Below are 17,188 nucleotides of genomic sequence, written 5' to 3' on the forward strand. Positions count from 1 at the left end.
TTGCAACTCCGTTGGCCGTTTGTCGGTTGTCGTCCTCGCGACTCCTCTCGTTCTGCTGCCACTTTTTTTTACATCTCTGTGCGTGACAGCATCAATAACAACAACAACCGTCAAAGGACGCCTCTTGTAATTATTTTAATTTATGCGTTTATCGCTGCTTTTTGCTGCTTTTGCCGCCGTTTTGGGGCATCGCTTTTGCTGCGGTTTCTTCTTTTGTCCACTCTTTTTTGCTCTACGCTTTTTGACAGTCCAGCGAATAATTCTCGGCTCTGCCATCATCGCAAATGTCAAATCTGGGATTTGCTGTGGCTGAGGATTTGGCTAAGCCAGGCGCTGGTTTTATGGGGCGTATGCGTAACGCAAGATGTTGCAAGAATGCCGACGGGGTCGAAAATGGAAAATATGTACATACATATATTGATTGCAGAATATTACATGCAACTAGGAAAATTTCATGAAGTTCAAACTGAATTAAATATTTATTGAAAAGAATTTAAAGTAATATTTTGTTGTATTATTTTCAACAAATATTTTTGACTATTTAAGTGATATTTTAAAGTGATTAATATATTGGGAAAAAAAACAATAACACTAATAAATTCTATTTTTCCCAACTGTGGTATGAAAGGCTGAAAGGATTCAGATTGATTTACATATATTTTTTTTTTTATATTTTTAAACACGTTTAAAGTGTTTACTTTTTAGAATATTTAAAGATAAATCTTAATGGAAATATAAACAATTTTCATTCGGTCTTTTGTCGCTTTTGGAGCTGTATATTCGAACTAAATTTCATTGTTTTTAACGCCAAAGAAAAAATGTCCCTCTTCATCACCCACCCAAAAACCCTCGCATACCCACTCCCCGCCCCGTGTCGAATACATTTTTATGCCGCTCAAAAACTACAAATCAACTTAAGGGGGGAGGGCACAGAATTTTCAGAATTCTTTAGCCCCAAGAGCAGAACAGAAGCAGCAGCAGCAGCGGCGGTAGCAGCAGCCAGTCAATACATACATAATTCCAAATCCGATAAGAGCCACCCACTCACATGCACACAAGCACACACACACAAACATTTATATATGTATTTTATATATAAAACCCACCCACACAACACACGCTTTTGATTTTAAAACTCGTGCAAAGAAACGTGCAAAAAAAAGAGAAAAGAAAAGAATGAGAGGCAGCAGGAAAAACGAAGTCAAACGGCGCCCAAGCACCCACCCACAAGAGCCACCTGCTGGCTGGGACACACACACATGCAACAACACACTCCCACCCACACACACACACAGCACATGTTCCATAAAAAAAATAAAATAAAATAAAAATTCGCTTGACATTTTGTGGATACGTCGGACCGACATCGTCGTCTTGGTCGTCTTCGTCTTTGTCTTCTTCGTCGGCTGCACTCGTCGCGAACTTCTCTTTTGCTCTTACTCATTTCTGTGTTTTTTGTGTGCTGCTGTTTTTTTCTTCTTTCTTTTTTTGTATTTTTTGCTCATATCTCCTTGCGCGTTTTTTAAGTCAGTCGTTTGTCGGAAGTCAATCAAAAAGCGTGTCTCCCGCCCAGAGCACAGAGCAAGCAGCCAAGAAGTGTTTCGTCCCCGAGGCGAGGATCAAAACCGATCCCCAAAACCGTATCGAAGGGCGTGAAGCAGTCGCAAGACTCAGCCAATTACAATTTCTAAAAAGTGTTTGCCAAAAGAAACAATTAAATTATAATTCGAGCGCGATTTCCCGGTGTCGTGTGTCCCGTGCCCAGCAGGCAAGGCAGGAGGTGCGCCAGCAGCCCCATGTGAGTGTGAGTGTGTGTGTCGCTACTGAAGATCTCTCACAGAGAGAGAGAGAGAGAGAGAGAGAGAGAGAGATCTATGGAGTGGTGTCCCTTTGGGCTATAACTGAGTGTGTGTATCTCTGTGTGTGTGTGTGTCGGTCGGTGGAGCTCCACTTGCAACGCCCACACTCAAGTGGAAACGATCGATGGATCAGCTAGAGACCAACGAGACCTTCTATGGCTCCACGATGACATTTTCAGCTTGTCTTGTCCAACTGTTAATGAGGTGACACCGCTGCCATGAAGATTTGTGTGTGTAGTGTGTGTCTCTATGTGTTTGTTGTGTGTGCGTTTGAGTCCTTCCTTAATTGGCCATGTGTGTTTGAGGGCCAACCAGAACAAGTGCCGCGATACGCCGAACGACAGCCAGGTTTTGGGTTTAACGGGAAAGAAAGAAGAACTTTGACTTTATTTTGAAAGAGATTTAAGACATATTTAATGCATTTAATACAACTTAACCTTTCAAGGATAGCTAGCAGTCATTTAGGAGTCTCTCCTTCTCTTTATCTTCTTCAAATTGTTGACTTTACACCTTGCTACCCCCCATGAGCCCAGTGATAGTTAACCCATATTTATGTTTTATTGGAAATGTGATTTTTGAATCAAGTCAAACGTATTGCACAAGCTCACGACCAAAATCTAACAAATCACATTATCATTATCAATCTTAGTTGCAACTTATCTTTACAACCGCCACGACGAGCTGGGAAATTATGAAAACACAAATTCGAAAATTGGAGACACACAATCGGGACAATGTTCGGGGTATTAAACCTTTACGATACGATACGAGATACGATACAGAGTCAACACAAACTGTGTTTAATTTTAAAACAAGATAAAGTTTAACGAAAATAGCAAAAAGTCCGATGCGATATCGAAAGGCAATAAGAAATTAGCAGACTTATTGAAAATGCCAAGAGAGTGGAGGGGAGGCAGAGAGGGAAGAAATTGCATCGAGTCGGTGCCAGCTTTGATGTCTTCTGGCCATAACGACTCTCGGCAATTGCTTGCTGACATGCAAAGAACATAATTTTTTCAGTCCAAAACGAAATTGATAAACAATCTTCGTGGTGGTGGTGGTGGTGTTTGCACTTTGCCGGCAAAAGCGAAGACAACTCAATTGATTTGTTTACAAGTGCCATTAATGTTAGTTGGCATCAGCACCAGCTCCGTGCCCCTGCCCCTCCCTGGTATGTAAATGGTTGCCTTCGCCTCCCCAACATTTCCATAAACTTGCTGCACTTTTTGTTCCCGCTTCGTATCTTATCAGGGGCACTCTTCGGGGCATTTGATCGTCATCGTCATCGTAGTTTGCTCTTTTTTCGATGTAGTTTAATTTTCCATTTCCTTTGATTTTGTCGCTCCCTTTGCCTGGTTCCGTATTCAGTTCCTTATCTCTTCTCCCATGCGACTTCAATTTGTTTTCAATTTACAACAATTTCGTTTCAGGTCGTTTTGTCAATATGCTTTGTCACTTTAACTATTTTTTGTTTGCATAATGCGATTGTTTATTGTTACAGTTTGGTACACTTTTTTTATAGTTTTATTGCTGTGATTGTGTGTGCTGAGTGGTATGGGAATATTCTATTTAAAATTGTGGGGAATTTTTTCCAATTTATTTGGTCTAAAAATCAGGCAGCAAAAGTGAATATTTTAATGAATTCTTGTATTTTTATACTCGAAATTCTGGAAACTTTTAATTGATTAAGATACACAATTAAATATACAAATATAAAATATAAATATAAATATATCGATAGGCTGCCTCTTTTGACCCTTTGCAGTCCCCTCCTGAATTTCTCTTAACAATCACAGGCTTTGTTCAGGCATAAGCGAAGGGTTGGCTAAGGGAAATGTTAGTACATATTAGTCACACTGCCTAAGCAAAACAAAATAAACAAATAATATTTTATGACAATTCCCATGCCCCAATTAATTTAAAGTCAAACATCCGCTGCTGCACTTAGCGGCAAAAAAAATAATGCAAGCCCTTTCATTGTTGCCACCCACAAAGGGGGGAGAGAAAATTCAAGTGAAAATTACGTGGCCACGGCGACAAAATCAATTGACTTCCGTTATCGCTGATAGAGTTTTCTGCCCCTTCTGCATAGGAGAGTATTTAATAACAGCATTTTAAAAAGCACTTAACAGCAAATTAAGCTTTCAGCAGAAGCTGACGCAGCCGCCGAGCCAGCCAGGCCTCTCTGTCGAAGAAGAAGACATTTTTAATTATCAACCATTTACAGGTGAGGCGGCAGGAGAGGCAAGAGGCAAGAGAATATATCGCCAACGGTCCATGGGTCAATATCATAATCTGAGACAGCAGCAGGAGGAGCAGGAGAAGCAGCAGAGGCAGACGGAGCAGAAGGAACAGGAGAAGCAGTGAGAGCAGCAGAGGTGGAAGAGAGCAGGCGGAACAGTGGAAGCAGGCGGAACACTCGTCGTTGAAGCAGCAAACAAGTCGCCAGAGGCGGCAAGGAGCACTGGACGTTGTCATAAATCAAAGCGACGCAATTTGCTGCTGACGAACTGCGTGCAACGGCAGCAGCAACAACAGGGGCAGCAAACAGACAAGAAACAACAACAACTATGCCATTACTGCTGGCCACAACGCTCGGCAACAATTCCCATCATCAACACTTGAGCTCTGTCGAACAGTCAGCAGCCGCAGCAGCATCCAGCATGTTGCTGACGTCCCAAGCAGCCGCAGCAGCAGCAGCAGCATCATCAGCCGCAACACACTGCCTTGCAACAGCAACATCAGCTACACACTGTCTGGCCGCAGCAGCAGCAGCAACTAGAACAGCAACAACAACAACAGCTTCGGCAGGTGTTAATGTTCAAATTACTGGCAAAGGCGTTGCGCTAGTCAATGATCAACTGCAACTGCCACAACTAACAGCAACATCAGCAGCTAATTATGCCGCTAACGTTGGCCATTTGAATGGCTTTAACCCTAAAGACAACTGCCCACCAGTTGCAGTTGCAGCCAGCAAAGAGGAGCAGCAGCAGAGCTATGAGGGATTGCTGCGCCTGCCGCAGATCCAAGTCAAACAGGAATTCATGGAGTCGTTGCTGGACAGAGCCAGCCAAAATCCCATGAGCCAGCAGCAGCAGGCAGCGGCAGCGGCAGCAGGTGAGTGCAGGGTGGGGAAATATGCATAAATATATTTTGTGGGAAAATGTAGATAATTGGGATCAAATTTGTCTAAGTATGAGTAGTGCGTCTATGTCTGATGCTAATGATGGTCATTGTCAGGTTTACCAGATCGATATTTAGTCGTTAAATGCTTTGCACTGCCCACTGTGCACAAACTTAGCTCTCGCATTTTCTCACGCGCAGCAGCGGCAGTTCTTTCGTCCATCTATCCACCCGCCTTCTTCGTTGTTGCATCTTGCTCGCACTCTAGCTAAGCTTCACGCGCAGCATGACAGCGGTCCCGAAGCTGCTCTAGCGCTCTCTTTCCATCGCTCTCACTCGGTAGCTCAGTGCACGCGCATTTCGGACCCTCTGCCCTGCAGCTACCAGCTTGCGTTGATCGTCAAAGCTTTTACTGTTCTTGAATCTACATACAAACATACTCTCGCTTTCGCCTGCAAAATAAACTGCACATTAACAGCATAGAACCAAAGCTCAACAGAATATACAGATGGTTCCATGACTATTTTGTGCATGTAAAATTCGAAAGCTTAGCGCTCTTTCTTCTTCTCTTCTAGAATATTCCCCAACGCACAAAACCTCAGCAACTCCACTTTACGCTTCTTCTCTGCTCCTCCTCCCACAAGTCACTCCATCTAAAAACTCCCCTTCAATGCATATGTGTATTTAAAAACCCGTTAAGTGAAAAATGAGGTATTTACAATGTGTTAACAAGCACATTGCCATTTTTCATGGCCCCCCAAGAATAAACCCAAGAAACCTTGACAGCGGCCAGCAGAGGCAGAAAATGGAAAGTAAAAGGGCACAGGGAAAAGAGAAACCCCAAAGGTCGAGCTCGTGCCAAACGCATGCTTATGAGATTTTCAATTTTGTATGCATCGAAACAGATTTCATTTTTTATTGCCAGGGGCAAAAGGTCGTCATCTTGATAGAGAGCGAAAAGGATGCGACACAAGGGACCAAAACGGGGCTAATATTGCAGCTCCTTTCCTTTGGCACAGTCAACGCCTGTTTTGCCACGAGTGCGAACATTTATGAAGATTGAAAGGGTTGTCAAACACTTCATCCATCTTAAGGGGACAAGGACAACGGAGAGAACAGAGCCGCAAGATGCCACGAAGACCCACAAGAGGCGCATAAAGTGTGAAGGTTGAAGGCGACACGAAAAATGGTGCCATGTCGCGTACATCCTGTTGCTCCTGTCGGAAAAAAGGGGGTTGGTAACATCTTGTTTTCTTTCGATTATTGAAACTGCCATTTTGGCATTTGATGATCTCACTCGGGGGACCGGGACACACAAACAAACCTCTTACGACCTCAAAGGTAACCAAAAGGTAACCAAAAATTGACTCACATTTAAATAGGGCTTATTATAGGGGTTCAGCCATCAGACATCGGCATTCATCTTCATATGTAAATCCATTTCCTCTGGCTCCAGCTCGGAAATGCTCCCATGACATGCAAAACCCAAAAACCCCTTAAGTAAGGCAATTATCAAAAATTTAAAGTAAAACAAAAACGGAAAATATAACCAAAAAACCAACAAAAAAATATAAACACGCGACCGGAAATTAAACTCAATTTAGGCAAAATGGAAGTTGGGCTTTTGTTGATTAGATTTTCTGTTAGATATTCGTAGAGCCCAGATCGTTAGCATCTGCGGCCGATCCATCAGCCAGATCTGCGGCCAGCTTTTGGTTTTATAATTTGACATAAATGAGCATAAGGCATTGAAGCAATGGTAATTCATCTTGGAAACGGTCAGCACAACCAGACAAACACACAGATAGTACTTCGGGGTGTGTACTTTGTGCCTTTATAGCAACTAAAACAATTACCTAAAAGGCGTCGAAAGTGCAGTAGCCACAGGGCAGCAGCCACATGAAACACAAATAATAAAAAGCTCAATATCATAACGTAATTTTCTTAATTGTCAATTAAGGAGTGGAGTGCACAAATAATGGAAAAAGAAAAACGAATGATCTTTGGGTGGAGTAGAAGCGTAAAACCGAATATTTTATGCACTTTTCGGATTGTTTTTTGTGCTTGGATTTAAATTTTAAGTGATAAATTCTCACCCTCTTCCCCTTTTGCACAAATTATAGTACTCCTTCTCCAGCTTGAAAATGTATCCCTGAAAGTAAGTAATTTACACTGGTTGGAAGCCCACACCCATCCCAGTTTTCAAAAAGGGTATTCAAAACCAATTGCAGTTCAGTGTTCGTGCAGCAAGTGCCGGAAATGCAAAGAAAAATAAAAACATTTGAATGCATCCTCATCCCCAATCGCATACCCCATCCTGCATCTCCTTCTCCTCGGTCTCCTCGTAGCTGTGAGAACAGAAGGCACCGAAGACAACAAAAGGGAAATGGCGTTAAGATCTCAAACATTTCATTCAGCCTCTGGCACTGCGCAGAAGAATTTATCTCGCCAATCGAATCTGTATGGCAGAGAGTGAGAGAGAGAGAGATCTGCTGTCAGTCAGTCGTCGAGTAAATGCTCCTCTCTGGTAGTTGAATGCAACGCCGCATGAATGAAAATAATTATGATAATTGCAACTGCTGCCGCTGATGATGCTTTGCCACAAGATGGGATCGACATGGGATAGGGACGGAGACTGAGTTGAGGTCCCAACTAATTGTGGGCTCACTGGCACAACCGGCAACCGGGGAATCGGAGGAACCGCAAAAGCAATTCAAAGATTATGTTGAAGGAAAAACCCAATAAATCCATTGTTGCGCTTAATTATTGTCGAAAATTCAAATTGAAAATGTTTTGAGTTACCTGCAAACGCGGAGATCTCTTGACGGTTCTACCTGTACGACCTGTTCTTGGGATCTACTCTGGCATCATTTATCTTCGGTAGATGCGCGAAATTTGAATGCTGCTCTGCACCTGATAGCTCTGCACCGTGAGCTGATCTGTTCTGATCTCTCTATAAATGCATCTCCATATACTCGGTCTTTTGTTGTTCATATAACAAATGGTTGTTGTTTTTTCTGTGTGGAAATTAGATCCTATTTGGCTCAGCGTGTGATTAGCGCGTTCCTTTGATCCGCGCTCTGATGGCTGGCTGATGGGCTGCCGGGGCCGTCGGTTGCATTTGATTTATATTCAATCACGGCTCAAAACTTGCACCAGACAGGTTCTGGCTGTGGGTTCTGCTTCAATTAAATTCAAATCAAACATTTATTTAAATTTTATGCATCGGTTGGTGGTTGATTGAATTGCATTGCAATGCAGGAGATGCGCAACGAGTAGCTGCTGCAGATGATTATTGTATGGGAACTCAAATTACTAGTTTGAAGTGTCTTTTTATACGATTCAACAACTTATTGTCAGTCAAATAATTTCTATGGAAACTCTTTTCATTGTACTCTTTCAACCCTTGCCTAGACCCAGCCAAGAAATGCCAACCGGAAAGGCGTCTATTAAGACAGTCGGTCCGTGTAATACCAGACCAAAATTATGCATCATTAATCAATGAATGGTCGGTCACGTATGTTGAAGATGGGGTCTCACAGCTGACGCCGTCATACACATCTTCACACCTACCAGAGGGACGGGGCAACTCGAAGATTCCTTGCTGCAACCTTGCAACAGATGCGACCGCGGCCTAATATCGTTTTAATCGCGTCAAATTAAAGGTTCAATGAACAAACAAGACACACAGAAATTCCCACAAAATTTCCAATATCCAAAGTGTGGTAAAAGTTCGCTGTGAAGGAAGCACCCAAAGAGCGCGCAGGCAGACCCAAAACAAAGTCGCTTCTCCTACCTTGTAAGGCGGCTAAGAAAATTAGATTTTTAATTAAAATAATTTCGTATGCAATTTAGATAATCGTTGGCGAAAATCCAGCAGCAGAACGGGCTCGGGCCGGGCCGGGCCGGGCCGTTGCCAGACTCCCAGCGATCCATGCGATCCATATGCGATTTGTTTGCTGCATTTTCGGCGGGGCATATTGCGTTGGGGTCTGGGGCTATGGCTGCAGATGGAGATGGAGAGGGAGAGGGAGCGGGAGCTGGTACTGGTGCTGTGGCACTGACTCGGTCTGGGGCGTTTACCCTCAACCAAAACGAAGGCGGACGCCGGTCGCGGCCAAATAAAATGAAGCACATTTTTTATACAAATCGAGAGGAGGCGGCAAGACAGCATCAGCCGCATTGGCAGCAGCAGGTTGCATCAAGATGTGCTGTATATGCACTTGCCCCACGCTCGAATGATGTGGCTGCTGCGGTGGCTGCTGTTGCCTCTTCGCCAAAAACCTGAGGGTCAGACCGCTCACGCACCACAGCAGCCACAGCAGCAGCAATTGCGAAAAATATTTAAATTGATCATCTCCATTTAATAAAGCTAAAGGTTCAATGGTTGGACTGAGTTTTAGAGATGGGAGCGTGAGCAAATGGATTTTCTAATATTTTGAAGGGGTGCGCCAGAAAAATGTGTGGGATATAAATAGCAGAAGGAATTGAACTATAATCTTGAGTTGGTTTTGTGTGGTTACTCACTCCATATTTAGTAAAAATATTTTCACCTTCATATCAGAATTTAGATTCAAAAAACTTAAATTTAGGCACGTTTTGTGGCAAAATTAATTGGAAAAATATTTAAATCTAGCTTAAATCGGTCTTTAAAAGTACCAAAAATGTATCATACTCTTCCCTAATGATTTCGTTGCTCAAATAGTTCAATGCTCTTCCACAAACTCTCGTTCAAGTCACGCTACCATTCCTACTCCCATTCCTATCGCTGCCTGGCTGCAATATTTTTGCTTCCTGCTAAAAGTTCTTAACTTAATTTCGCAACGATTTTCATAATTCACCATGAACACCCCGACGCTTTACTCTCTCTCTCTCTCTCTCTCTCTCTGTCGCTGCTGCCCATCTGCTGAGCTGCAACTGTTTTGGTAGTAGTTCCTACTACCTGTCTGACTGACTGACTGCCTCCTCCACTGTGCTCCACGGCTCGGCCTGGGTTGACGCCCCTTTCGTTCAATTTCTGTGGCGATGGTGGAGGAGCCACTCGATGATGATGACGATCCAGCAGGGAGTAAGCGGAGTGGGTGTGTGGGGTAAATACTGCGACCGGCCAAGACACTGGCTAAGCGGCGGAAGCAGGTCGGGGTCGCCATCAGGCAGGGCAGGGCTCCACTGACTGTGGCACAAAAAGCCATTCTGCATGTAATTATGGAAACATGCTTTTGGCAACTTGTTTCCTACAGGATATTTGTGAAGCGGAGTAGCAGGATCCTTACAAATATCGAAACTTCTACTGCATTTATTTAATCATGAGCTGAGCTTTGTATTTGTATCTATAATGTATCTGGGATCTTAAAGCTGTTTATTCATCGACTTATTGCTTCCATCAACTAGCTAATCCAACAGTTCCGTACATCACCCCCACTCAGTCTGTTGTTTTCTTCTCCCTCCCCTCCTTCCTTCTTCTTCCCCTTTAGCTGTGCAGCAAGTTGATTTTTTATTACACCATCCACGCCTTTCGCATTACCAGCGACAAGCCCTAGCCGATGCTCGGGTTGGTTTACATAAACGAAATTAATGCGATCTGGAGGGAGATCGGCGAAGATGGAGTTCAGGTTGGAGGTGTACTCCGGAAAGAGGAGGGAAGATTACAAATGAAGACTAATTTGACTGGGCCTGGTCCATTGTGCAAGTTGCAATTATCAGATAGAGGGCGGAGGGCAAAGAAGATCTTGAATTTCCCAGTGGAAGATTTTTGCAATTTGATTTGCCGGAACGGAGACCACCTCCACGATGCTACGTTTGTGTGTGTTTGCTGTAGGTTTGCACTTTGCATTTCGAGCTGCACAAAAACTATTAAATTAATGATCTATCGGCAGTGCGCAATGCACACTGCACGTAGTTTTTATGACCTGCAGATTATGGGCCAGAAGTCAGGAGTCCCGCTGAGACGCAGCAGCCAGACGACAGCAAGGATCAGTTACCTGCCTGCCTGCCTGGCTGTGAGAGCTAATAAGAGAGCTGGCGCCGAAAATCCATAACAAATGCACGAAAATCCGTTAGGCCGACAGGACGCCTAAGATAAGACTCTGAAGATCCTTAAGCAAATACTGGGACGGACGTTCATTTCGTATGCACGAGAGGCAGCGTCGAAGCCAACGGTTTTGGCTTCCTTTTTGACTTTTTCCTCTATCTCTCACTCTCTCTCTGTCTCTCTCTCTGTGTTTCTTCTGCGTATCTCTCTCGAGTGACGACTAATGATAGTTGAAACTATTATTCTTTCGAGAAAAACAGAACAGCAACAGAGCCGGCAGCCTTACCACACTTTCTGCACCTTTCCTTGGCTTTCCTTTCTGCACCTTTTCTGAAGAGTGACTTTCTTTGCCTTTGCTTTCCTTTGTTTCATCTTTTGTTTGCTGGAAATGCCATTAATTCGTAATGAGAAAGGTGTCATCGTTGCAAAGTCAAAGACAAATATTGCCGAGAAACGCCCACAGTCGAACCGTTCAGTTCAGATGCCTGCTTGGTGGGAGTTTACACCGTCAGGTTCTGCATCAAATCAATTAGTGTTTCTCTTCTATTCGATTGCCATCAGCTGAAGATCAGCTGCTCCAAGTGGTGGGCGTTCATTAATGCTCCATGAAATATCGATTTTCTGCTGGCTGAATAAACGGCAAAACGGTTGAGGCTGCTCGAACTTTGGCGGAGAGAAAATTAAGACGTTTTCGTTATCTTTTCATCGATCAAACACTGTGCTGAAAAAGTCTACAGTTAGGTGAGCATTTATGTATGTATGCACATACATATGTACTCAAATGAATGGATAAACTTCTGTGCTTAGACGCAAAAGACACAAATGTGCATACTAACATATTTACATACATATGTACATATGTGTATGTAAGCTTGTTTGTGGGTTGGAATGTAAAGCTGAAAGACCGACTACCTGCAGGCAGGCCGCTTTGCCCGCGCACTAAGTGAGCGAGAGAAAGCTTTGGAAAGAGAGCGCTGGCGCAGCGTCGGGGCTGCATCTAAGCTGCGCACGAAGCTTAGCTAGATCACGAGAGGGGTGCAGCAACGGAGAAGGCGATAGAGAGACGAAAGAACAGCCGCTGCTGCTGCTAGTAAGCATATGCAAGAAATAAGCTTATGTACGGGGTCTATGATTTACATATACAAATGTACATATGTACAGTAAATATTTGGGGAAGCTCTAGCTTGCAGTTGTGTAACAAAATCCAAGCAAATCCCGTGTATAATTGTTGCTCCAAATTGCACCACAAACCTCTCTCTCCTTACTCATATTTTCGCTACAAAAACTCTCTTTATTTTTCACCAAACGACACACTTTTTGAGTGGATTCATTTCCGTGCCCAACTTGCAGCCAAAAGCCTCACTGAATTCGGGCATATTGCTGAGCGTGCCCTGCACCCGAAACTCATCGTAGGCATGGACATCGGTCTTCAGTTTCTTGAGCTTATCGCCGCTGTCTTTGCCATTGCACCAGCTCTGCGCGAACTTGACAAAGAACAGTTGTTTGTTGTTAAAGTCCACGCCGCGTAGGGGCCGCTCCAGCCAGGCCTTGTCGCCGGTTTTCCGTTTGTAGGCGTAGTAGGCCATGCGAGTGCCGACATTGTCGGCGATGTTGTCACCGGAGGTCATGGTGCCATTTGTTTGGACGCCCATGAGTATAAATTTGTTGTACTGCGACTCCAGGCAGCGGTAGCGTTCCTTGAAGTTCCTCAGCGAAGTGGCGGACCACCAGTTGACCCGCTTGCCATCGTAATTGTACTGATAGCAGTAGGAGTCAAAGCCATGGGCCATCTCATGGCCAATGATGTTGCCCACACCCGCATACTTGAGCACAGCGGGAAAGTCCCGATGGTAGAATGGCCACTGGGCCATGCCGATGGTGATGAATGCAAGATTCAGGAAATCCGCGTAGTACGCGTTGACCGTGCGCGTGGGCATGAGGATCGGTATCAGCGCTTTGTCCACAGATCGCAGTCTTATGCTCGCTCTGCTACCCTCGATTATGCACAGATTTTTATACCAATTGCTGGTCATGTTGATTTCGCTGTACACCTGATCGAGCACCTCACGATGCTGCAGATCGTCCGTGTAGCCCACGAGGATGTCCATCGAAGCCAGCTTTGTCTTGGCCTGCGAGCGTGTGTCATCGTCCAGCCAGGCGTGATGATCCAACAGCTCGTAGAACGTATCCCTGATGTCCTTGGCTACAGTCAGGATATCCGCGCGCTGGTGCTTGTCGAAGACTTTGCCTATGAACCACGGCAACACGGCGTAGTTGAAGTAAGTCTCTGTCAGCGATCGGCACTCGCTCTGCACTCCACCCTCCTTGGTTTTAGTCTTCCACAAAGCATGAAACTTCAGCAGGACGCGCATCCGCACGTAGGATTTCAGCGTGTCCAGAGGGGTCTGCTCCAGAAAGTACACCAAATCGTTAATGGAGCCAGCATCCAGTTGATTGAGGACAGGCCAGCTCGAGTCCTGAGTGCCATTGAAGGCCACGTCGAAGTAGCGCGTCCAATTAAGACGATCCTGCTTGTGTTTGCCCAGGAAATCCTTCAGGCTGAGCTTCTCCGTTTCATTGCGGATCTTCGCCAGAGCCGTCAGATTCTTCTCGAAAATTGTGAGATTGACAAAACTCTCGAGGAACTGCTTGGTCTTCTCCAGATTGTCAGCCCAACCAAAGTCCCGCGTCATGTTCTTCAGCTGCTCATCGTTGACACCAGCCAGGACCTTCGCAGGTGGCGACAGCAGCACATCGAACTTCCGCGAGGAAGTGCTGTAGTGGACTTTGAGTGGCAGCAGGGGATAGATCTCGTATTTGGACATAAAATTCACATAAATCCAATCCAAAGTTTGATTCTTCTCTGGCTGTTGCTCCTTGTAGCGATCGTCAATGTCCTGTTCTAGATGCTCGTAGCCCAAGGACATATTGGCCTTTACCTTCACACAACTGGCAAAAAATTGTTTGGCTTTCAGCTCCGACGATCGTGTGCCATTTGTGCCCAGATCCTCCAGCTCCTTTTGTGTGGCATTTTGCAGAAATCCCAGCACCGATTCATCGATCCTTTGCTGCATGGCATACAGGAAGCTCGTGTTCCTGGCCAGCTCCGGCACCAGCTCGGACTTCTTCCAGCCGCCGCAGCTGTACTCGTAAAAGTTCTCGCAGGGATCGATGCTACGGTTCATCACGGATAGCATAAACCTGCCATAGTCCTCGAGCAGCTCCTCGCTGTGATTGCTCTTTGAAGGCAGAGAGAAAATATCGGAGCTGGCTAACACGCGGCCGACTAGTGCGAATGGCATTAACGTGGCCAATAGAGCGGGTAACATGGTCGACTGAGAACTGCTTTCAATTGTGGTTGCGCACCCGTGGACAGACGCAAATGTTCTAAACTTTTTTGGCAACGCGCTTTGAACATTTATACGATCGAGAGGGTACAGCTCCACACGCCTCAGTGGGTTAGGTAATGCCACTCCATTCTGTAGCCCACCACAGAAATCACATTAGTGGCCAACAAATTTATTGTTAGCCCAGAAATCAGACGAAATCTGTGTGCCGAAATCTTGGCATTCTTCAATTAACCGCAATTCTCCAAAGAACTTTCTGTAGAGCAGCACTCTGGCACTCTGGGTCCATCTCTTATCACTCTCCACGTATCTGCGAGTGTGCGAGCGAGTGCCATCCCGAGAAAGCTCCCCCCAAAGCTGATTTAACTATTTTATCGCTAACTGTAGATCAGTACTCTCTCTCCCTCTCTCTCTCTCTCTCTCTCTCTCTGCCTCTATCCCTTTTTTGGTGTCTCTGAATGTCACATGTGAATGACCCCGCTCCGAAATAATCACCGCAATTATAATGCAAACATCTCTAAATGGTTTTCAGCCCCACTCTCCCCTCTGCCCGGCAGTTTAATATATTTTTATTTTGGTCTGGATTTGGTGTGTTTAGTTTTTGGTATGCCATAGAGTCGTTACATCAGGCAGTTGGTCGAGAAAAAAGCACTAAAAGGGGGAAATGATAATAGTAGAAGCTGCCAGAGTACTAATATTTCAATATTGAATAATAATAACATAAAAGTTAATTATTCTTTCTGTATTTTTTTTGTGAAATATTTTATCACAGTTTGCTCCATTTTTAATTTTTAAAACCTTTTTACTCTGCCAAAAGGCAAAGAAATTTTAAATAAAAGATTACACTGTGCGAAAGTCATTTGATACTTTGCCGTAGAAAAGAATCAAGTTGTAGGTCTAAATGAGTAGATTACTTCCTCTTACTTTTATACCTCATAAACATTTTTCTTATTTTTGTTCAATTACTAATACAAAATGTAATAAAGAGGTTTACTTGCACCTTGGAAAGGAATCATGGTAATAAGGGAGTAAACATTAATTATGTATGTTGAAATTCCATATAGAAAGTTAAATTATATGTACATATTTATATGTAGGTATATACCCTTTCCCCAAACATCTGCCTAGCGAGCTCGCTATCCTCCCAGACGTTCCCTGCAATTACCCAACTCCTTTCGCACTCAATCCCTCTCCCTCCTTCTGTGTGGTCCCAATTCTCAATTAAAAATATTTACACAGAAAAATAAGTACAAAAAATCATAGAAAAAATCATAAAAAAGAGAAAGAATAAAACTCATCTGGATCAACGAGAAAATAGAGATATTCGAGGGAATTTCGCTGAGGAGCGCCCATTGCGTAATTGAAAACTGCTGAAAAGGATCTGCAACCAACTGCAGCTAGCTGCTGTCACTTCCCCCCTGCTCCTCCTGCCGCTGCAGTTCTTCCACCCTTTTTCACTTTTCACTTTTTTATTGTGTCTGTGTGTGTAATGTGTTTGCCAGCCGGTGCATGCAACAAAGGGGCACAAAGCATAAAGGATGTTTGCCGCAATGTGAAATCAAGGCGCATAGGAAAGCAATAAAGACCAGGTAGGGGCAGCCCTGGCGGCTCGTCCAGGATGCGTTAATCGCCATGTTGCAGGTAAATATAATCGCACAAAGTAACAATGCCAGACAAAAATCGGAGCTGAGCAGGAAAAGGATGCCGGGAGGGGAGCCCTTGGAGCGTCTTTCGGAGCAGCTTGCGCGGCTCAACACTCGGCGCTCGCAGGAGGATGCTTCTGTAGCAAATTGAGCCTGACGACAAAAAAGGATTTAATGTGCAGTTTTTTAACAACAATTGTGGCTTGTGGTAGCAGGCAGCTGCTGCTCCTGCTGCTCCTCCTGCTCCTCCTTCTGGCAACTGTGCAAGCAAAGACTGCGAGTCCTTTGATTTGATTTCGCCCGCCTCGGATTTGCTTTCCCGTGCCTTTCGTTTGATTGAAACTTTCACCTTTAGATCTCCATTTTCAATGAGAGTTTTTAACCCCCTGCCAACAGATTGACAGAGGACTAACCTTGACTGGCACGAGCATTCAGGCGGACTGACAGGCGGCAGCAGCCATAGAAAGAGGAGACATTGAAGGCAGGAAGCATTTGCAGTAATTAGAAGTCAGAGCCAGTTTCATTTTCATAATCCGTGGCACACTTTCCCCCAAACCCTTCCCCTAACCATATCCCAAAACCCTTTTTGCATTTCCATTTCCGGTTTGTCAACCTCCCGCCACAAGATGTCGCGTGGCCAGCACAAGCCTCAATGCCCAGGGGGCGCAGCTGACAAAGGGTTAAATGTTAACTAATATTTTCCGTACTATTTTGTATGCTAAAGCAAGCGGGAAATGACTTTCCTGCGGCTGCCCCTCAAATCCAATTAATATCCATAGCTCGGACTTCGATTCAGACGCTCAGCCGAACTGTGGGGATATTTCTTTCCATCACAATTATCTCTGGACTCCTGCCTGCCCCTCATTATTCACACAACTTTTTTTGGCGCTCTAATGAACATTTTGTGGTTGCCTTGGACTTGGACGGCTGCCAGTCGTTATTGTTATTATTTTTTGTTGCTTTTTTATCTCTCTGCATCATTAGCCATAGTTCAGCGTTTCATTCATGAAATGATTTGATGGTTGGCTCTTTTTCGTGTCTGTCTGTAAATGATCCGCAATGAAGTGATCATGCAACAAAAAACAGTAGCAGTGGCAGTGGCAGTTCTCGCGGTAAATCTGAAGCCAGGGGTGAGGCAATGATGGTGGAAAATTTCTACCGAATAAGCGCGTTGCTTGTGGCACT

The 17,188-nt window shown here is 44.5% G+C and overlaps 2 protein-coding genes across 2 annotated transcripts; one reads left to right on the forward strand and one right to left on the reverse strand.

Moving 5' to 3' along the window:
• Positions 1-1,545: 1,545 nt before the first annotated feature.
• Positions 1,546-9,046, forward strand: LOC117901413 (POU domain protein 2-like). The gene is made up of 3 exons (XM_034812148.1): positions 1,546-1,798; positions 4,087-4,976; positions 8,838-9,046. The coding sequence occupies exons 2-3, from the start codon at positions 4,430-4,432 to the stop codon at positions 9,044-9,046; spliced, it is 756 nt and encodes a 251-aa protein (XP_034668039.1). The 5' UTR covers positions 1,546-1,798; positions 4,087-4,429.
• Positions 9,047-12,303: 3,257 nt separating this feature from the next.
• Positions 12,304-14,390, reverse strand: LOC117901648 (endothelin-converting enzyme 2). Its single transcript, XM_034812485.1, has one exon. It carries the CDS (start codon positions 14,340-14,342, stop codon positions 12,312-12,314), a length of 2,031 nt encoding a protein of 676 aa, XP_034668376.1. The 5' UTR covers positions 14,343-14,390; the 3' UTR covers positions 12,304-12,311.
• Positions 14,391-17,188: the final 2,798 nt, after the last annotated feature.

The sequence above is a fragment of the Drosophila subobscura genome, chromosome U (genome assembly GCF_008121235.1).
Source record: "Drosophila subobscura isolate 14011-0131.10 chromosome U, UCBerk_Dsub_1.0, whole genome shotgun sequence".
Taxonomy (NCBI): domain Eukaryota; kingdom Metazoa; phylum Arthropoda; class Insecta; order Diptera; family Drosophilidae; genus Drosophila; species Drosophila subobscura.

What these genes read in the sequence shown, in the direction of transcription:
- LOC117901413 (XM_034812148.1), top strand. Translation starts at nt 4,430, where the DNA reads ATGCCATTACTGCTGGCCACAACGCTCGGCAACAATTCCCATCATCAA. An exon ending in GGCAGCGGCAGCGGCAGCAG is followed by an intron (nt 4,977 to 8,837) that starts GTGAGTGCAGGG and finishes TATGCAATTTAG; the next exon opens with ATAATCGTTGGCGAAAATCC.
- LOC117901648 (XM_034812485.1), bottom strand. Translation starts at nt 14,342, where the DNA reads ATGTTACCCGCTCTATTGGCCACGTTAATGCCATTCGCACTAGTCGGC.